This window comes from Salvelinus namaycush, chromosome 41 (assembly GCF_016432855.1).
Source record: "Salvelinus namaycush isolate Seneca chromosome 41, SaNama_1.0, whole genome shotgun sequence".
Lineage (NCBI taxonomy): Eukaryota > Metazoa > Chordata > Actinopteri > Salmoniformes > Salmonidae > Salvelinus > Salvelinus namaycush.
The window spans coordinates 17,668,397-17,688,254 of record NC_052347.1 but is presented as its reverse complement, the minus strand read 5'-3'; the positions used below and the strand labels follow the sequence as shown (position 1 = coordinate 17,688,254).

Genomic DNA, 19,858 nt, shown 5'->3' with positions numbered 1-19,858 from the left:
TTGTTGTCCTCCTCCCTCCATCTCTGTCTACTTTATATTCATCTCTCTATTGAGTCTTGTCTTTCCCCTCCCTCCCTCCCTCCCTCCCTCCCTCCCTCCCTCCCTCCCTCCCTCCCTCCCTCCCTCCCTCCCTCCCTCCCTCCCTCCCTCCATCTATCTATCTCTAATCTTCTCTCTCCCCTCTCTCTGAGGTTATTCATATTAATGCCTCTCTCTATTTTTCCCTCCTGCTTTTTAATCTTTATTTTTTTCTTACTCCATCTTTTCCTCTCTCTACGAACATTCTCTTTTTCATTCCCCCAACTATTTCTCTCTCTCCTCTGCTTCTGTCCCTCTAGCATCCCTCTCACTCCCTCTACTCCATCCATCTACCTTTATCTCCCTCTATCCCCAATATCTTGTTCTTTCTCTACCCCCCCATCTCTCTCTCCTCTGCTTTTGTCCCTTTAGCATCCCTCACACTCCCTCTACTCCATCCATCTATCTTATCTCCCTCTCTTTCTCCCTCTATCCCCAATCTCTTGTTCTTTCTCTACCCCTCTCTCTCATCTCTCTCTCTGTTTCACTATCTCTCTCTCCCTCTCTCCCCAACCTCTTGTTCTTTCTCTCTCTCCCTCTCTCTCTTCTCTCTCTTTCACTCTTTCACTTCCCCCCCTCCTTCGCTCTCCCATTGCCTCTCTGCAACTGTTCAGTTTTCATCTATTACTGTAGTGTTGATAATTCCCTTCTCTCCCTTCAGCTGTACAGTCATCTATCAGATTAATAATCCCTCTCTCTCCCTTTCTCTCTCTCTCAGTCTCTCTTGTTTTTTTCCCTGAGCCAAGTGTGAATGCCAAGCGTGTGAAATGTATTTGCGTGTCAGAGTCCCATCATTACAGCCATCATCATTAATAATAGTGGACTGTATGCCCTTAGTTAAGGTTATTCACGTCTAAATGACCTGCAGAGGAAGAGCAATTCTCCTTCGCTGGCTCCAGGAGCCTGGGTAGAGTTAACCATCTATCAGTGTTAAGGAAGACTGCACCCTTCACCACCATTCTGTGGCCCCTAGAGCATGTAATGCAGAGCCAGTATGGAAATAGAATTAGTACTGTCAACCCAATACCCGTGCAATGCTAATAGAGAGAGGATTTGGGTTGAAGTCACAACTCAGTGTTTGGACACTGGGATTTAAAGACATGCTCCGGAACTTTGGCGATTACTAAGTATTTTTTAAATCTCCCGCTTTGGGCTGGATGTGTCAATGTGTAGTTCATATATGCATAATATATGAGCAGAATTACTGTCTTACCTCAATTAGCCACGAAATCCCTAGTTTTAAAGCTGTGCTGTGCCATTTCCCTACATTTTCCCCCTTGAGGGCCAGCCCCCTAGCAATTCGAGTTCTAGCCAATGAGCTTCAGCCCCTCGCCATTTGAGTGACAGCTAGCAAGAGGCACACACAGCGAGAGAGAGAGAGCAATGACATGGTGCACATATCTGCTCAAACAGTATGTGACGTAGTACGCAATTTTCAGGGACCACTTTTGGATCGTGAGCTTTACTTTCAGAACTACTGGCTGAAAAGTATACAAAAGTACCAGAGAATCTCTTTAAACAATATTATTGGTATTGTACTGTCGTCCTGAGAACTGTTGTCTTGAACGCGTGAGTGCATATACTGTAGAACCAATTCATGAATAACATAGTCATGAGTGTTAGGATTACAATATTACTTTTCATTCCTAGGGCGGACAGTAACCTGAAATGTATGATCCAGAGTTGCAATATTGTAAAGATGTCTATTGTATGATGACACTGCTGGTCACTATAGTGATTTGCTGTAAGACTTGACCTTTACTAATGAGCAATGACACACACCTTTTAAGGCTTCTCAAGTTATGCACAGGATTCACAGTCCTTTCAGAATAACATATACCTGGAAGAATATTTTATTTTCCATCAGCTCTGCTCAGTGTAAATGTTTCTAAACAATTGGAGGAGCATGATATACTGTACTATTTCTAATATCTGTGTTCTCTCTCTCTCTCTCTCTCTCTCTCTCTCTCTCTCTCTCTCTCTCTCTCTCTCTCTCTCTCACAGCAACTCTCTCTCTCTTTCACAGTAACTCGTGGATTCTTCTCAAAGGCCCCACTCAAATCCCTAGACGGAGTAACATCTGTTTATGCACATATTTCTGTTAAACCCCCCTGGAAAAAACAGAGATAGACAGAAGATAAAACACCTTTAAAAATGAAACATTAAAAGGAACAAATTGCCACTAGAGAAACTAAGCAAAGTCAACCTGGTTGAGGAATCCATCATCTTGGGATCAACATCTTCGGAGAAAGGGCAGGGTCATGTCCCAGTTGCCATGCGCAACACCACGGTGACCTGCCTTCCCTGCCCCTCCCCCCTCCTCCTCCTATTGGTCCAGCTGCTACTGCGGCTCCTCCTCTCTGGGCCAGAATTTGTAGGGGCCGCCTCCCCCTGCCCCACCCATTGCAGCTGCTCCAATCAGGCCAGTCGAGTCATCTGTACGAGACAGAGTCTGGATGGGGTGCCTGAGAGCATATCAGTCAACACACGATACCTCAACCTGCAAGAGAATTCAATAGAGGTAAATATGGACTGTACTGAGCATTATCCACTATGTTCATTTATTTTGTTTGACTGTGTGTGTGTGTTTGTGTGCGTGCATGCCCATGCATGAGTGTGTGCGTGTACAGTATGTTGGTAAGCATTATGTAAATGCCTGTTTTTATATACTTGTTTCAATGTAATTACCTGTCATTCACTCATAATTACCATGGAATAATGCCTATGTTCTGCAAGTGTTCCCCAACCGTTTTGCAATTGAAATGGAGGTCATGTTAATATGGAAATCAAACAGTAACACAGCAAACAGCACAGAAACAGGAGCATGTGTTAGCAGATTGTATGTCAGAACCCCAAGCTAGTTGTTGTGGTTTTACAGCTGCACTGGGACACTCCCTTTAACCCCAGCTTCCCAATGTGAACTTCCTCAGCATGTCAGCCGTGTCATAGAATACATATTCCCGCTGTTTTCAGTTTATGTATTTAGGAACTTTGCGCTCAGAAATGTGCTGCACACTAGAAATGTCTAGACAACTTCACAGACACGACACGAGGTTGCTGAATACGCTTAGTCCATTTGTGAATTTGGATACAGAGTGTTTTAGGCTAATGCTCATTAGTTTTGGCAAAGTTTGTGGCAAATCAGTAAAGTGACTGCAGAGAGAGGAAGTGGACAAACAGCCATTCTATCTCAGTCAGAAAGGCAGATGATTGAACTGTATATGATGGCTACAGAAGGAAAAGGGAACATCAACCCTCATGGTTTGGTCTTACGAGTTAAAGAGTTGCAGCTTGTTAAAGTATAAAATAAGAAATAATAACACTATTCATTACACTTCCCTCTTAGCCAACGGATTCTGATTGGATTTGTTGTATCCCGAAGCCCCACTTGAAATGATTAAAAATCTAAAAATATTGAAACACCTGGAGGCATCCTAGAGTCTCTGGCTTATTTTTCTCTTCTCTCCCCCAAGTACCCTGAGAGTAAAGCTTTGACAGCTCCCACTCCCCTCTTAAACACCCCCACCCTCCCTATCACCCTCCCCCCTCCTGCTCCACATAAGGAGGATGCAGTGGCCTGGCTCCAGGAGCTTCTCACTGCCTCCCTCACTGAGAGCATTGCCCACACATATCTCACACAGCCATAGATGACTTGCCTAGTTAAATAAAGGTTAAATAAAAAAAACAAATAGATTTAAAGGGATTTTAGTCCTGCTCACTAGCTGTGTGTCTGATGCCTGGCCAAATGAGCTCCGTTTGGACAGCCCAGATACTGGTGTGGGGTGTCCAGGGTTCCACCCAGTCCAGGTGCACCGGCAAAAGTGCACCGTCTGTTCATTTACCAAAACTGATACACCACAATTAATAATTTCAGCCTCTGTGTTCATAATTGTTTTGTAGTGTTGTGAATTTTAATTTGGCTCATATCAGTGATTTGAAGTTTTTGTTTTCTCTCGCTGTAAGATTTGAGTTGATGTTCATGTTTGTAAAACATTATGGTAATGTTCCGATAGTGTCCCTGCATTCACATCTGTGCTATTGCTTTCACACTCTACCCAGCTGTCACAGCCACTGGAGCTGCACCCTGTTTACACAGTCTAGTCACTCTTCATGTTGTGAGATATTAACATTCTCCCTCTCTCCCCACCAGGTTATCAAGTCAGACACCTTCAAGCACTTGAGGCACCTTGAGATCCTGCAGCTGTCTAAGAACAAAATCAGTCAGATTGAGGTGGGAGCATTCAATGGCCTGCCCAACCTCAATACGCTGGAGCTGTTCGACAACCGCCTCACCCTGGTCCCCTCACAGGCCTTCGAGTACCTCAGCAAGCTGCGGGAGCTGTGGTTACGGAACAACCCCATCGAGACGCTGCCGGGCTACGCCTTCCACCGCGTGCCCTCGCTGCGCCGGCTGGACCTGGGAGAGCTCAAGAAGCTGGACTACATCTCAGACGCCGCCTTCGTGGGCCTGGTCAACCTGCGCTACCTGAACCTGGGCATGTGTGGTCTGAAGGACATCCCCAACCTGACGGCCCTGGTGCGTCTGGAGGAGCTGGAGCTGTCTGGGAACCGTCTGGAGATCATCCGGCCTGGCTCCTTCCAGGGCCTGGTGTCGCTCCGTAAGCTGTGGCTCATGCACTCGCAAGTGAAGGTCATCGAGCGCAACGCCTTCGACGACCTGAAGAACCTGGAGGAGCTCAACCTTTCCCACAACTCCCTGCACTCGCTGCCCCATGACCTCTTCACCCCGCTGCACCAGCTGGAGCGGGTGCACCTCAACCACAACCCCTGGGTGTGCAACTGTGACGTGCTGTGGCTCAGCTGGTGGCTGAAGGAGACGGTGCCCAGTAACACTACATGCTGCGCCCGCTGCCACGCTCCCCCCGGCCTGAAGGGCAGGTACATCGGGGAGCTAGACCAGAGCCACTTCACCTGCTACGCTCCCGTCATCGTGGAGCCACCCACCGACCTCAACGTTACCGAGGGCATGGCTGCAGAGCTGAAGTGTCGCACGGGCACCACCATGACCTCGGTCAACTGGCTCACGCCCAACGGCACCCTGATGACCCACGGCTCCTACCGGGTCCGGATCTCCGTGCTGCACGACGGTACGCTCAACTTCACCAACGTCACGCTGAGGGACACGGGTCAGTACACCTGCATGGTGACCAACTCAGCTGGCAACACCACGGCAACCGCCGTGCTTAATGTCACTGCCGCCGACGTTGGCGTCAGCTACTTCACTACTGTCACCGTGGAGACGGTGGAGCCCAACGAGGGCCCGACAGTCTACGCGGGCGTCATGAACAGCCACAACGAGTCATACGTCATTACCCCGTCTGGCCACCAGTGGAGGGGGGGGCTCCCTACCACCGCCTCCTCCCTGTCAGCCTGGTCCTTGTCCTCGTCCCGGGCCACCCGGCCCACCTTTACTGTGCCCATCACTGCCGAGACGGGCTATTCTGGCCTTGATGACGTGATGAAGACCACCAAGATCATCATTGGCTGCTTCGTGGCCATTACCTTCATGGCAGCCGTGATGCTGGTGGTCTTCTACAAGCTGAGGAAGCAGCACCAGCTGCACAAGCACCACGGCCCCGCCCGCGCCATCGAGATCATCAACGTGGAGGACGAGATTGGCGCCGGTGCCGGTGGACGCGGGAGCGGTATCTCAGGGGGCGGCACCGTCTCTCGGGATGGAGGCGGAGGGGGAGGAGTAGGAGGAGGGCAGAGCCTGAGGATGCATCACCCGGAGATGGTCAACCTGCCCAACCTGGCCAGACAGGAGCACCTCAACCACTACTACAAGGCCCACCACTTCAACAACAACATGATGGGCCTGGGCCTGGGCATGGGCCTCAACAACAACAACAACCCCTCCCTCTCCCCCTGTTCCCAGACCCAGAGCACCCCCAACTCCTGCGCACAGGGGCACACCTCCACCAGCGGTGGCACCCCCACGGGTGGCTCGCTGCCCTCCCCTGTGCCCCTGCCCCAGCTGGGCATCCACAGCTCTCTGAAGGGGCTCATGGGGAAAGGCCAGAACCCTCAGATCGAGCCTCTGCTCTTCAAGAGTGGCTCCAAGGAGAATGTGCAAGAGACTCAGATCTGAGAGAAAGAGAGAGACAGATGGAAAAAGAGAGTGATGAAGAGACAGAAAACAGGGAGATGGAGGGAGAGAGAGGAGTCTGATTGTACTATCCCCATGGCCATATTTCGATAGAAAGTGTAGGCAGGCAGAATATGAAATATTACATAGACACTGCTTTGTATGGTTAGTGCATAGAGAGTGAGAGAGAGAGAGAAAAAGAGAGCGAGAGAGAGGAGAGATTGTTCTCACACCTCTACTGTGTCTGCTCAACACCCGTCCAAGCATTAACATCTTCTGAGACACTCCAAGACACACACAGACACACACAGCCCGACACAAGGACAGGAACATTCTATCAGCTAACACATACACAGTGCATTATGAGATTGACAACTATGTGCCAAACTTGTGCATATCTGTGCCAAAGTAAAAGCCCTCGCAATCTATATATCCATCCGCAGCATTCCCAGACTGAATCAGGTGACCAGGTTCAATACTCAGACACAATAAGAATCACCATGGTTATAACTAAATACAGATCACCTCGTATATTATCAGATACAATCCAAGTCACCATGTATATATAGAGATAAGATCTGAGTCACTCTGTTGAAGTAGGCGGATAAGTGTTTGGGACTGTGTCAGAGCAGTACAGGGCTGCCCAGACGCACTCTGTGGAACAGCACAGAAAGTAAACCATTGAGCAGAACACAGTTTAGTGTCGGACAACAAGCAATGTGTAGGAAGAGGAAACAACATCAACACCGGTTGTGTTTTACTTAGTGGGCTCAATCTCACTTTCTCCCCTCTTTCACACCTGACTGGCTACTCTCTTTAAAGGAGAGGAAGGTATATGGAGTGAATCGTCGTTAAAAAAAAATGTAATAGCAAAAAGGACTACGAAAGATACAAATAAACTGTGAAAGTACATATTATATATAAATATATTTTCATTCGAAGAAATAAATTATGAAGAATCTTAACCAAGTTTCTGACTAAATAGCCACAGCTTCTGAAGAATATATGAACTGCTGTCATAGCGGTCATCACTATGAAAACTTTGTTTGGCTAGAAACAAGATGGCCGACATTCTGTGCTGGAAAGGAACATACTGTAGTGGAGGCTGTGGATGAGCAAGAGCTCAAATTGGAAACTGGCACAGTGTTTGATTGAATTTATTTTGGCTTCAAGTTTTGTAGCATCACAAAGCGTTCTCTCTCATGACACATTTACATAAACAGGGTCGTTGGAGAAGGGGGATCTTTACTCTCCATTTAATGAGAACATATGATTACAAAACTTCACCCTTAGATACAAACAATATGGATATTGTAATGATGATAATTATAATAATTCAGTAAATGCTTATCAACCGTATACTGTAGATAGCTCTTAAAAGCAGATATAGGTTTAGCATGCTCTCTGATTCAAGTGGTAATATCTAAAATTGCAATGTGATCGGTTTCAACTTCATGCACTCAGTATATCTGTATGCAATATATCATGATATTGAGAACAAATGATTATTATAATTATCATCATTATTACTATTATTATTACTATTATTATTGAAAGGGATGTTTATAATTGATCCAGTGGGGAATGATTTTATTACACATGGAACGATGACGATCCCTTCAACCACCATATTGACTCCAACAACAGGGGATGGACTGTGTTCCACCAAACACCAACCTGCAGAAACAGGAAATACATGGTCCTCAAAATGGCTGCTCCCACATGGCATCCTCACAGCCCATGCCTCCTCAGAAACTCCTCTGTTTTGTACAACAACACCAGTCTCAGCCGATCAGGACCTCTCATTTTATTCTGTTGTGTAAAAGACAGGACATGAACCTTTGTCGAAGACTGCTCGTTTGCAGAGGATTATATCAGAACTCAGTGTTCTCATGTGTGAATGGAATTCATGGCAGCAGGGAGCTAAAGGAGGACAGCATTTTGAAGCGTTTGAAAGGTAAGAGAAACCTATTCAATGAAAGAGACAGAAAGCCTAGATGAATCATATGGTGATGGGTGATTTTTTTTTTTTAAGGAAAAGGACAAATAAATGAAAAATATAGAAACGTATAGATCTCTTTAAAAAAGCTATTATGTGTTTTTTCATTTTGTTTTTTTATCTAGTTTGATTATTTCCTTTTGATCTTTTTTTAAATCAAGTGTTATCTCAATTGTAATATTGTTATTGTTATTGTTATTATAATTCGCTAATTACACTGGTTATAATTCTGAAAGATGTTCTGTCAGCAGAAGTCACATTGAAAAATTAAAATACCTGGCACACAAAATGGCGGTTGAACTCTGTGAAACTTGGTGGCATAATTTTTTTTGTGTTTTTTTCCATTTAATTGAAATATCACTGTTGGTGTGTATCCCTTTGGCTAATACAGCTGTGCTTGAGATGAGACACACAGAATGTGAAATGGCTGGCGAGGGGTCTTTTCCTGCACAAGGAGGACAGGATAGTTCCTGCTTTGATTTACAAGCTTGCTCACGCTCTCTCTCACTCTGTGATTTTCAGAATGTCATAGCTATCAGTGCTCCGAGTGTGATTTCGCTAAGTCAACACCCTGTTTCCATGACTACCTACCCTCAGAATAATGCGCCAAACAGCGTCACAGCTTGCACCTCATATGGTGCCCGATGCCCCCTGTCAATCATGTTCCTTTAAGACAACATATCTCTCTACAAGCCGGCCAGTGTTCTTCCAACAGTAGCAAATCACCTTTCACAGTGTGCCCATATCCTAACACAATGTCCCTACAGGTTCCTGCCACCAGGTTTCCCTGGCAACTGTTGCAGCTGCGACAGTCCTCATCATAGCATCTTGATTTGGGTTTCTGATGCAAATATGAGGGAACAGGCCGTATAGAAGGCTATTAACATATCCATGGTCCTCACAATAGATATTTATATTTTTTCACGGCGCTTAAGCAAGTGATTTACACATTCATGTTGCTCATGGAAATAATGAAAATATTCCATTGGCTTATTCCAGTGACTTACATCCTGTATCTATATCATCTACACACACTTTTGATTTACTTATGCAGTGATTTACATCGTCTATATCACTTCTACATGTCAGCTGCATATTCCTACACCAGTGCTGAACGTATTCATGTACCTTGCACTTGTGATTAACACTCATATCCCATGAACCAGTTATTAACATATTTATTTTCCCAACACCAGGGATCTTTAATCCCCTCACTAGTTATTTACATATTCATGTGTGTGTGTGTGTTCAGTGGTTGTGACAACAACTATTCCCCCAGTACTCTGGATGTGACTCCCTGCCTGTTTTGTCACCTCAGAAAGCATTATGAAGCCTTATGAAGTGTCACAGAGAAGAGCCAAGTTAGAAAGGCGTAGTGGCAGAACAAGTTTTGCCAGTGCCCCACAGTCCCAGTAACATCACTGCAGTGACTGAGTCACACAGCACTGAACACACACTTAACACTCATGGAAACGCTGTGTTTACTGTGCAGGAAGAGACCCGCTCGCTCAACCATTCAGAGAATAAGTCAAGTGTGTGTGTGTGTGTGTGTGTGTGTGTGTGTGTGTGTGTGTGTGTGTGTGTGTGTGTGTGTGTGTGTGTGCGTTCAGTTACGGTACCTACAGTAGTATTTTCGATTACTATGGCAACTTGATATTGTTTCCATTATTTAGAATGCAGCTATATCAGTGTGTGTGTGCATGCGCCTGCTAGGTGAGTGTATGTAATGTGTGGGTTGTGTAAAGAGGATGCAGAGAGAGAGAGAAGGAGGGAGGGGGCCAGTCAGACCTCCATTTTAAATCCCCAGTTTAAAGCAGTTCTCTGTCTGTTTCCCTCTGCTCCAGGCTGTTCTATGATCCTCTCACTGACACCTTAAGTAAAAATGGGATTTCTAGTTAAGCAGGGTTTTCCCCCCCTCTCCCCTCTGCCTATTGGGATAAGCACAAGAGATCAAAGGTCTGCTCTATCACGGCCAGTCTCTTTAGCATTCCACTGGCCTCTGCCTCTCTCAACTCGTAGTCAATCTGAGGTTACGAGCTTGTGGTCAAGTTGCGTGTCACACTGCCCTAGTTATCCTCACTGTTAAACCAGCCAATCAAGGCGATAGTGTTTCCTAATTGGACAGGGGCCGATGGCCTCGGTTATCTTGACATGTTTGGCTGTTCTAGCTCAGGTCCTAGTCTAATGAGACAATATTAATCAGGCTTTTGATATATTTAGGATGTGATCTTAATTATCTTAATTGGTAGAACCTGCTGTGTTCTGATCAGAGCAGTTTTTTATGTGACCTTTATTTAACCAGGTAGGCCAGTTGAGAACAAGTTCTCATTTACAACTGCGACCTGGACAAGATAAAGCAAAGCAGTGCGACACAAAGAGCTAAAGAGTTGGGAGGTGATATTTGTGTTTTTAGATAGTCATGTTGCAGGGGCCTTATTTGAGCTTGAGGTGAGCATAGCCTTGTTTAGGTGAGACAACACCTTTAGGGAACCAGCCAGGTCCACCATTGGCGCTGGTCCCATATGTGGGTGGTGAACAGATGTAAGCCATAGAATTAGTAAGTTGTTATCTTCCCGCGTAGAGTTTAATTTAATTCTGTCACCCAACCATTTAAAAATAGTTTTGAAACGACAGTGGAGCCGCTACATTATTGATACTCATAGTGTCAATGATGCATACGCTCCAGCGCCAAATGCAAATGCTCCTCCCAGTTGTCAAGGCCAGAAGTGTCAAACCGCTGTAATTTATAAGCATTATTATTGCTATCATATTTTTTAATGGCCATCAGATGGCCTATGAATACAGACCCAGAGAAACCTTGCAGCTTCTATTGTCACACATTATGATGATGATGATGGCGACTGAGACGGTGGTACGTTCAGATGCAGATCTGTGTATCTGTAGTCTCTAGTCTCCTAGTTTAACTTTACGTCATTGTCAGACTAGTAGTCAGTGGGGGATTTTATTACTATGACGCCAGTCGGTCTTTAGATGGATTTTAAACAAGTCTACTTCTACGAGGCTGGTGTTTAGATGCTCTCTTGGTTATTCTGGTTGTGCGTGTGGTGCTGGCTCAGAGTATTTCCTGTCCATATTCTCCCTGTGAGGTTTTGTGGAGGTTGAGATCAGATGCTCATGGACGTCAGTCTGCGCCATCCGTGTGATTTGTACAAGAGCCTGCAGCCACTTATCAAACAGACCTCCCTGTTGCCTACACACATACGTAGGAGCACACATACGTACGTGTGCACATACACACGCACAAGCACATATAGGCATGAGCGCACACACATTTGCAGATTGACTGACTGACTGACATTGACTGACTGAATGATTGTGAATGATTGATTTGAAATGGGCTTTCTTAATGATGTGTGTCTTTGTGCGGTGGGCTTAACACAAACCTCTCGCCAGATCCCAGCAGGGCTGCGGTTCAGAGGCTGGGGCTTTGTGTTCTGTGAAGGTGTCCTTAATTTGAGAACAGAGAGACATTTAACATATGGCTTATTTCATTGTTTCCTTGACAACCATGTCCTCTGTCACAAGATGTCCGTTTTGGTTGACTTGGGCGGCTGACGTGAGGGTTAGCGTGCTGTGACGCGGGGGAGATTAGCGGTGTCTCATCGTGGATGACTTCATCTTCTGTCGATGACTGTTCTGTGCTAGAGGTCAGGCAACCTCAGGCGGAGAGGTTCATATGAGGGGAAGTTTTATTTTTAACAACCAAAACTACTATTATTTAGATTTCATTTGTTTTTGAGAAACTTACCCCAACCAGTGATTCAACTTCCTCATCCCCGTAAGGGGTCTCTGGAAAAACATGAACAAAATATACGTTCTTTTAGGAACGGCAAAGCTCTCAGTATATAACATCTAAAGACCTGCATCACTATTTTGAGAGCTCATCCGTTTCTGCAAACTGGACCCTTCTATAACATGCCATTTACATCAAAAATAGAGATTTGGTTGCAAAAAAGCAAAATTCTCCTTTAACAGGGAGCAGTCATCACTGTTACTCCAACACTCTAATGGGACATGCTGAAAAGCCTCTAATTGTGGAGTCCAGCATAATGGATCTGGTCATCAGGCTAGGCCTTCCTGAGCACACCGTAGCTGTGGTATTCAGCTAAGACACTGTTCGTCATGTCTTTGAACACCCTGTTCTGAGAAGGAACATTATGGAACACTTCCTTCTGAAGGTTCTAGAACATTAAGATCCTTGTTTTTGGAAGTTCTAGATGAGAGAAATTGACTCCTCTAATCCAAAGTGTTCCAGACTTGAGAATTGGAACCGCTTATGACAGATGTTCTAGAACACTCTGACGTCCCCTGCAATGCTCAGGAACCTTCCCTGTTGTTCGGGGATGTGTTGTGGAGTTGTTGGATTCATATCGGAATGTCCTGAACCATCGGCGACTATTAAAGGATGTGCTGAGCCAGCAGCTCCTCTCCTCTCAGAGGACAAGTCTCCCAACAGCAACACACATTCACCCCCCTCTGCTACTCTGCTCTCCTCTTCTCCACAGCAACACAGCACACAGATTTACAGTTTATGGGCGCCTTGGCTCGCCATCATATTCACACTCTACTGTGTCTGATGTTTGTTTGAAGCTGGGCGGCGGCCATAGCGTACATTACAAAGCTTTGAAGTGCAAATGGCGGTCTGCTCCGCTGCACCCTATGGAGGGCCAGTGTAGAATAACCACGGTGTGAGAGGAATACGCAGCCAGGGGATCATGTGTTGATAGTCGTTTCCTTGTGTGGGGATAGAGCGGCGTCAGCAACCCAGTGTGATGCAGGGTCAAGTTCAAACCAGACGCCAACACTGGTGGTCAGAACCTCCCTAGTCAGCCAGGCAGCAGAGTAGAGCTGGAGGAGGAGTCAGGGCTCTGAGGGCTGACCTGACTAAGTCGCTTAAAAGCGTTTGCTAAATGGCATAGAATTGTTCTATTATATTACCTCCAGAATCAATGCAATGAACCAACTTGAAAGGGAGAAGCAGAGTAGCAGTAAACATTCATCAATATGAAATCAAGTTTAATGGGGAAACCCTCAGTTCTAACAAAGCACCTCCCCGCCATTGTTTCGGTAAAAGGCTGAGGGATTGGGCCATGTAACCATTCTCAAATTCATAGGCAATGTAACCACTCTCAAGTTCATAGGCAATGTAACCACTCTCAAGTTCATAGGCAATGTAACCCCTCTCAAGTTCATAGGCAATGTAACCCCTCTCAAGTTCATAGGCAATGTAACCACTCAAGTTCATAGGCAATATAACCCCTCTCAAGTTCATAGGCAATGTAACCACTCTCAAGTTCATAGGCAATGTAACCCCTCTCAAGTTCATAGACAGAGCTATGGATGCAAGTACTGACCTCGCATCCATGATATCAACACTCTAGCTCTAACTATGTTTTAAGGCTATACAGTGTTTGTTTACATTTACTTTGTTTACAAACATTGGAGTAAAACAAGCTAATAGTTGATTCTTCAAGAATCAATGCGTACATTGAATGAATACATCTATTGATGCTCATGGACACATCATCAGTGATGCAACCTGAGGTCATTTGGTGTTTGGGGTCTTTCAACATGAATTTATAAGGCCCTTTAACTGGAGATATTGATTTTGTCTTTTAACTTTTACATTTTTTTAAACTTGTTGTCTCCCCCTGTCAGTTTGGGAGGTGTGCTGCTGTCCTCATTGGTGCTGATGTATTTATTCAGGCTGGTCTCCTTCAACCTCCGTCTCTGACACCCCCCTTTGATACTTTATTTTTACCTCGCTCCACACCATCAGCCACCAGCTGGCAGAGTGTGGCTTCTAATGGCCTCAAACCCTGGTGTTACTTAACACGTTTACCTCGTGTTTACCATACATTTACCTCACAGGAGGTTGGTGGCATCTTAAATGGGGAGGACGGGCTCGTGGTAATGGCTGGAGCGGAATCAGGGAATTGGTATCAAATACATCAAACACATGGTTTCGAACACATGGTAATGGCTGGAACGAAGGCTGGATAATGGCTGGAACGAAGCCATTCCATTTGCTTCGTTCCAGACATTATTATGAGTCGTCCTCCCCTCAGCAGCCTCCTGTGCTTTACCTCATATATCCAACATGGTCGCCCACAGTGTATACCTCACTCACCACAGAACAACCCTTTTCCCCTCAGGCAGACAACTCCCTGAGACAGAGAGACAGAGAGACAGAGAGACAGAGAGACAGAGAGACAGAGAGACAGAGAGACAGAGAGACAGAGAGACAGAGAGACAGAGAGACAGAGAGACAGAGAAGCAGGAGGAATGAGCGATGAGGTTGACTGTCAGAGGACACTGAGACGTCCTGTCACTCCTTATCCTGTCTGGGTACTGGCCTGGGTAGGCTACACTGTATCTGTGTGTATATACACTGTATTTGTGTATATCTGTGTGTGTACGAGTGTGTGTGCCTGTCTGTATGTGTGCGTGCATTCCCATGTGCTTGTGCACAGTTGTGTGTTTATGAGTGTGTGCGGTGTGCTTGGGTATAAGAGCATGTGTGTGCAGCGTGTGTAAGAGCATGTAACGTGTGTGTGTGTGTGTGAAGAAGAGAGAGGGACATGAGGGGGAACGCTGCGGTGCTTATATGTCAACCAGTGCTGGAGGGGCCGATGACTCCAATCCTCACCCACGGGAAGCAAAGGAGCATGGCTGACTTACCCCCTTTCTCCTTGTCTCCCTTTTCTCACCCTCAGAAATGTAGATGAAGCATCAGTCCCTGCCTGTCCCTGCCTCGATCTGAGTCTCTCTCACACACACACACACGCGTTACTTCAACCCTAACCCTCTCTCAGGAAAAAAAGGAAAATTAACACTACAACAAGCCAACACTTGAGATATTTCCTTCCCTCTGTTTAATTAAACATAGACTCCATCTGCTCTTTTGGTTTGCTTCTTCTTTTCTTCTGCAATATTGACTATGGTTGTTCTCGTGATTGTTTCTTATGACTCTGTTCTAGCCTGTTCTAACCATGGGTGTGTGTATTAACACTGGAAACATGTCACGTGTGTGTGGAGGAGGGGTCATTTGTTCTGCTTAAAGGTTCCGTGACAAATCTTTTTCAGACCATTCAACCTCTGTTCATGTGCCATACTGAGACATTTATGGAATAAAAATGATGTTGTTTTTTCACATTATCCCCATTGAGATGCTGGTCGTTATTTTGAGTGACAAGTGAAGTTTGAATGTCTCAGAGAGAGTACAGGTGAAGTCTGAAGTTTACATCCACTTATGTTGGAGTCATTAAAACTCGGTTTTCAACCACTCCACACATTTCTTGTTAACAAACTATAGTTTTGGCAAGTCGGTTAGGACATCTACTTTGTGCATGACACAAGTAATTTGTCCAACAATTGTTGACAGACAGATTATTTAACTTATAATTCACTGTATCACAATTACAGTGGGTCAGAAGTTTACATACACTAAGTTGACTGTGCCTTTAAACAGGAAAATTCCAGAAAATGATGTCATGGCTTTAGAAGCTTCTGATAGGCTAATTGGAGGTGTACTTGTGGAGTATTTCAAGGCCTACCTTCAGACTCAGTGCCTCTTTGCTTGACATCATGGGAAAATCAAAAAAATCAGCCAAGACCTCAGAAAAATAAATGTAGACCTCTGCAAGTCTGGTTCGTCCTTAGTACGCAAGTATAAACACCATGGGACCACACAGCCGTCATACCGCTCAGGAAGGAGACGTGTTCTGTCTCCTAGAGATGAACGTACTTTGCTGCGAAAAGTGCAAATCAATCCCAGAACAACAGCAAAGGACCCTGTGAAGATGCTGGAGGAAACAGGTACAAAAGTATCTATATCCATAGTAAAACGAGTTCTATATCAACATAACCAGAAAGGCCGCTCAGCAAGGAAGGAGCCACTGCTCCAAAACCGCCATAAAAAAGCCAGACCACGGTTGGCAACTGCACATGGGGACAAAGATCATACTTTTTGGAGAAATGTCCTCTGGTCTGATGAAACAAAAATAGAACTGTTTGGCCATAATGACCATCGTTATGTTTGGAGGAAAAAGGGGGATGTTTGCAAGCTGAAGAACACCATCCCAACCCTGAAGCACAGGGGTGGCAGCAACATATTGTGGGGGTGCTTTGCTGCAGGAGGGACTGGTGCACTTCAGAAAATAGATGGCATCATGAGGTAGGACAATTATGTGGATATATTGAAGCAACATCTCAAGACATCAGTCACGAAGTTAAAGTTAAATGGGTCTTCCAAATGAACAATGACCCCAAGCATACTTCCGAAGTTGTGGCAAAATGGCTTAAGGACAACAAAGTCAAGGTATTGGAGTGGCCATCACAAAGCCCTGATCTCAATCCTATAGAAAATTTGTGGGCAGAACTGAAAAAGCGTGTGCGAGCAAGAAGGTCTACAAACCTGACTCAGTTACACCAGCTCTGTCAGGAGGAATGGGCCAAAATTCACCCAACTTATTGTGTGAAGCTTGTGGAAGGCTACCCGAAACGGTTGACCCAAGTTAAACAAAAGGCAATGCTACCAAATACTAATTGAGTGCATGTAAACTTCTGACCCACTGGGAATGTGATGAAAGAAATAAAAGCTGAAATACTATTATTATTACTATTATTCTGACATTTCACATTCTTAAAATAAAGTGGTGATCCGAACTGACCTAAGACAATTTTTACTAGGATTAAATGTCAGGAATTGTGAAAAACTGATTTTAAATGTATTTGGCTAAGGTGTATGTGAACTTCCGACTTCATCTGTATCTGATTGAGTGTGTATAATCTCAGTGTATAGAAATTAGAATTTGAAATGTAAGATTTAAATATGTGTGGGCTTTTTGTTTGAACTATGTAATTCTTCAATGCATATGTCAAATATTTGTTTTCCTTTTGAGTGCATCTGTTTTTTAGTGTGTACCATAGTGTGTGTGTGTGTGTACCATAGTGTGTGTGTGTGTGTGTGTGTACCATAGTGTGTGTGTGTGTACCATAGTGTGTGTGTGTGTGTGTGTGTGTGTACCATAGTGTGTACCATAGTGTGTGTGTGTGTACCATAGTGTGTGTGTGTACCATAGTTTGTGTGTGTACCATAGTGTATACCATAGTGTGTGTGTGTGTGATACCATAGTGTGTGTGTGTGTGTACCATAGTGTGTGTGTACCAGTGTGTGTACCATAGTGTGTATGTGTATGTACCATAGTGAGTGTGTGTGTGTTTAAAAGGCAAGGCGTTATGTCAGTGTGTTAAAGCTGATTTGACACTACAGTATGGCTGTGGACTGGCTGGCTGCGGGGTGTGTATTTTGACCCTAATGGCTGACCACCACCTGCGCCCGCCTGACATCTGTGTGTGTGTGTGTATATGTGAGTCTGTGTGTGTGTGTGTGTGTGTGTGTGTGTGTGTGTGTGTGTATGTGAATGTGAGTCGTGTGTGTGTATATGTGAGTCTGTGTGTGTCACAGTTTTTAGCCTGCGGTATACATTGCTCTCGTGCTGGCTGGACTGGAGGTTAGCCAAAGGGTCAGCTTCTGAATGCTACGGACTCAGGGTTACAATTCTTGGCTAACCCAAGGGTGTGTGTTTGTGTGAGAAGACAAATAGCTAAAAACCAGTGGCCTGCTTTGCATACCGTATGTGCTGTGCATATCCATATGTGTGTATTTAAGCATATCATTTTTAATTTGTTTGCGGGTTGCTTCTTGTGCATGCGTCTTCAGTATGCCCTTGTGAGTCTGCATGTATTCCTTGTATCTATCTCTGGATCTGTAGATGTGCAGTAATCCAGGTAAGTAAAAAACATCAACAAGCATTTTAATCATGGGAGTCTTGTGTGTGAACATGCCCTTCAAATTGCTGATGCTATACATCACTCCCATAGCATACATCTTACCTACTGTATGGTGCAGTACACGGTCACACTGAATAGATTATGCAAAACAATCCTAACAATTATAATTTTCAGCTCTCTGATGGTGGGATCTGCATGACTCAAGGGTACAGCAGCGACTACTTATTTAAGATCAAAAACGGACTGTGTGAAATCCAGGCTCTTCGTATGTAATAGAACTGAACTTTGCAGTACGTGTTTTACTCATTCCAACCATTAGCTCCTTATTCATTCTGCGGTGAGAATCGGTTCTGTCGGGTTTGAAGGAGTTTTAACCGAGCAGACCGCAAAGGAAAATAGAAACTGATGGAAGGATGAGGAGAGAGGAGGTAAGGACACAGAGGAAATGGATAGCGATTTGAGAGGGAGGAGGGGACAGAGAGAAGCAAACAAGTTTCCTTTTTTTTTGCTTTTTAAAGGTCAATTCTTGCAGTTGGCTGGAATCTAAGTGTTTTCTCTTGCTCGCTCTTATTGAGGTCTGTCATATCACCCATTTTTCACCATTCCTCTCCTTCCCATCGTTTCTGGTCTGCTGGTCATGGTTAGTGTTAGCCGTGTTGAATGTGACGCAGGTATCATGGTGTTTTAGTCTGGAGGTCAGGACCAGCGTTAATCCTCAATGTGAAGGTCAGTATCAGAGGAAGGTGCCTCTGCCTTCTTTAATTCAGTCCCCTGTGATGGACTGTCCATGTCACCCCCTCCTCCCTCCCTCTGCGGTGATACAGTTGTAAAGTGTAACCTTGGCGACAGGGGGTAATCATCCATCCCATAACTACCCTTTCAATGTCCCCCTCTTTCTCACCTCTCTCCTGCTCTCCTCCCTTCCTCCGGGGTGGCACGGACAGCTGTTTAGGTATTTTATCAGGTTTACAGTATTTTTGCTAAATTATCCTCTCTCCCTTTCCTCCCTCTCTTTTCACTTTCCTCTGTTTGTCCTGTGGAAGGACGTTTGTTTTCCTGTGGGGGAAGAGGGTAATCGACGTCGAGAGGACTTATTGATTAGAAAGCATGGAGCAGGAGAGAGTGAGAGGAGACAGAGAAAGTGAGTGAGAGAGAGAGGGAGAGAGGTGACAAGATGACACACCAATCACATGACACATACAATGTACAAGCACAATATCTGATGACTGGACATACAGGACAGTATATAACACACACACACACACACACACACACACACACACACTCCTAGAAAAAAAGCTTATAAACTCCTAGAAAAAAAGGTGCAATCTAGAACTTAAAAGGGCTCTTCGGATGTCCCCATATGAGAACCCTTTGAAGAAAAATGTTTTGTACCAGGTAGTACACTTTTGGGTTCCATGTAGAACTTTTTCACAAAAAGGGTTCTATGTGGAACGAAAACAAGTTATCCTATGGCGACAGCCGAATAACCCTTTTGGAACCCTTTTTTCTAAGAGTGTACAAACACATTCATATATTCACATCTCAACAAGCTGCATGTTTTCTACCCACATGCAGCTCCGACAGGTTCATATATTATAAATATCATTTTGACAGAACGTATACCAGTAAATGTAGAAAAGAGAACACATGACATGCAATATCTATAGGAATTTATCAAGGGACCATATTTCACGCACAACTATGCATGAAGAGACGTCTTTTATGTGAAGGCAGACATATGTTCACAGTTTGCACTCCACGCCACACAGCCAGAGTCATCAACATAACACAACACTAGCCTACCAGCCAACGCGTGTGTGACTGTGACTACGTGGTAAAGAGCCCTTGAAAGT

The 19,858-nt window shown here is 44.9% G+C and overlaps 1 protein-coding gene across 1 annotated transcript; it reads left to right on the top strand.

Annotated features, from left to right (window-relative positions):
• The first annotated feature begins 2,097 nt into the window (after positions 1-2,097).
• LOC120034370 (leucine-rich repeat-containing protein 4B-like) lies at positions 2,098-8,222 on the top strand. The gene is made up of 2 exons (XM_038980899.1): positions 2,098-2,599; positions 4,229-8,222. Exons 1-2 carry the CDS (start codon positions 2,354-2,356, stop codon positions 6,188-6,190), a joined length of 2,208 nt encoding a protein of 735 aa, XP_038836827.1. The 5' UTR covers positions 2,098-2,353; the 3' UTR covers positions 6,191-8,222.
• The last annotated feature ends 11,636 nt before the right edge of the window (positions 8,223-19,858 follow it).

Coding starts and splice junctions, on each gene's coding strand:
- LOC120034370 (XM_038980899.1), top strand. CDS start 2,354: ATGCGCAACACCACGGTGACCTGCCTTCCCTGCCCCTCCCCCCTCCTC. Junction 2,600..4,228: donor TGCAAGAGAATTCAATAGAG/GTAAATATGGAC, acceptor TCTCCCCACCAG/GTTATCAAGTCAGACACCTT.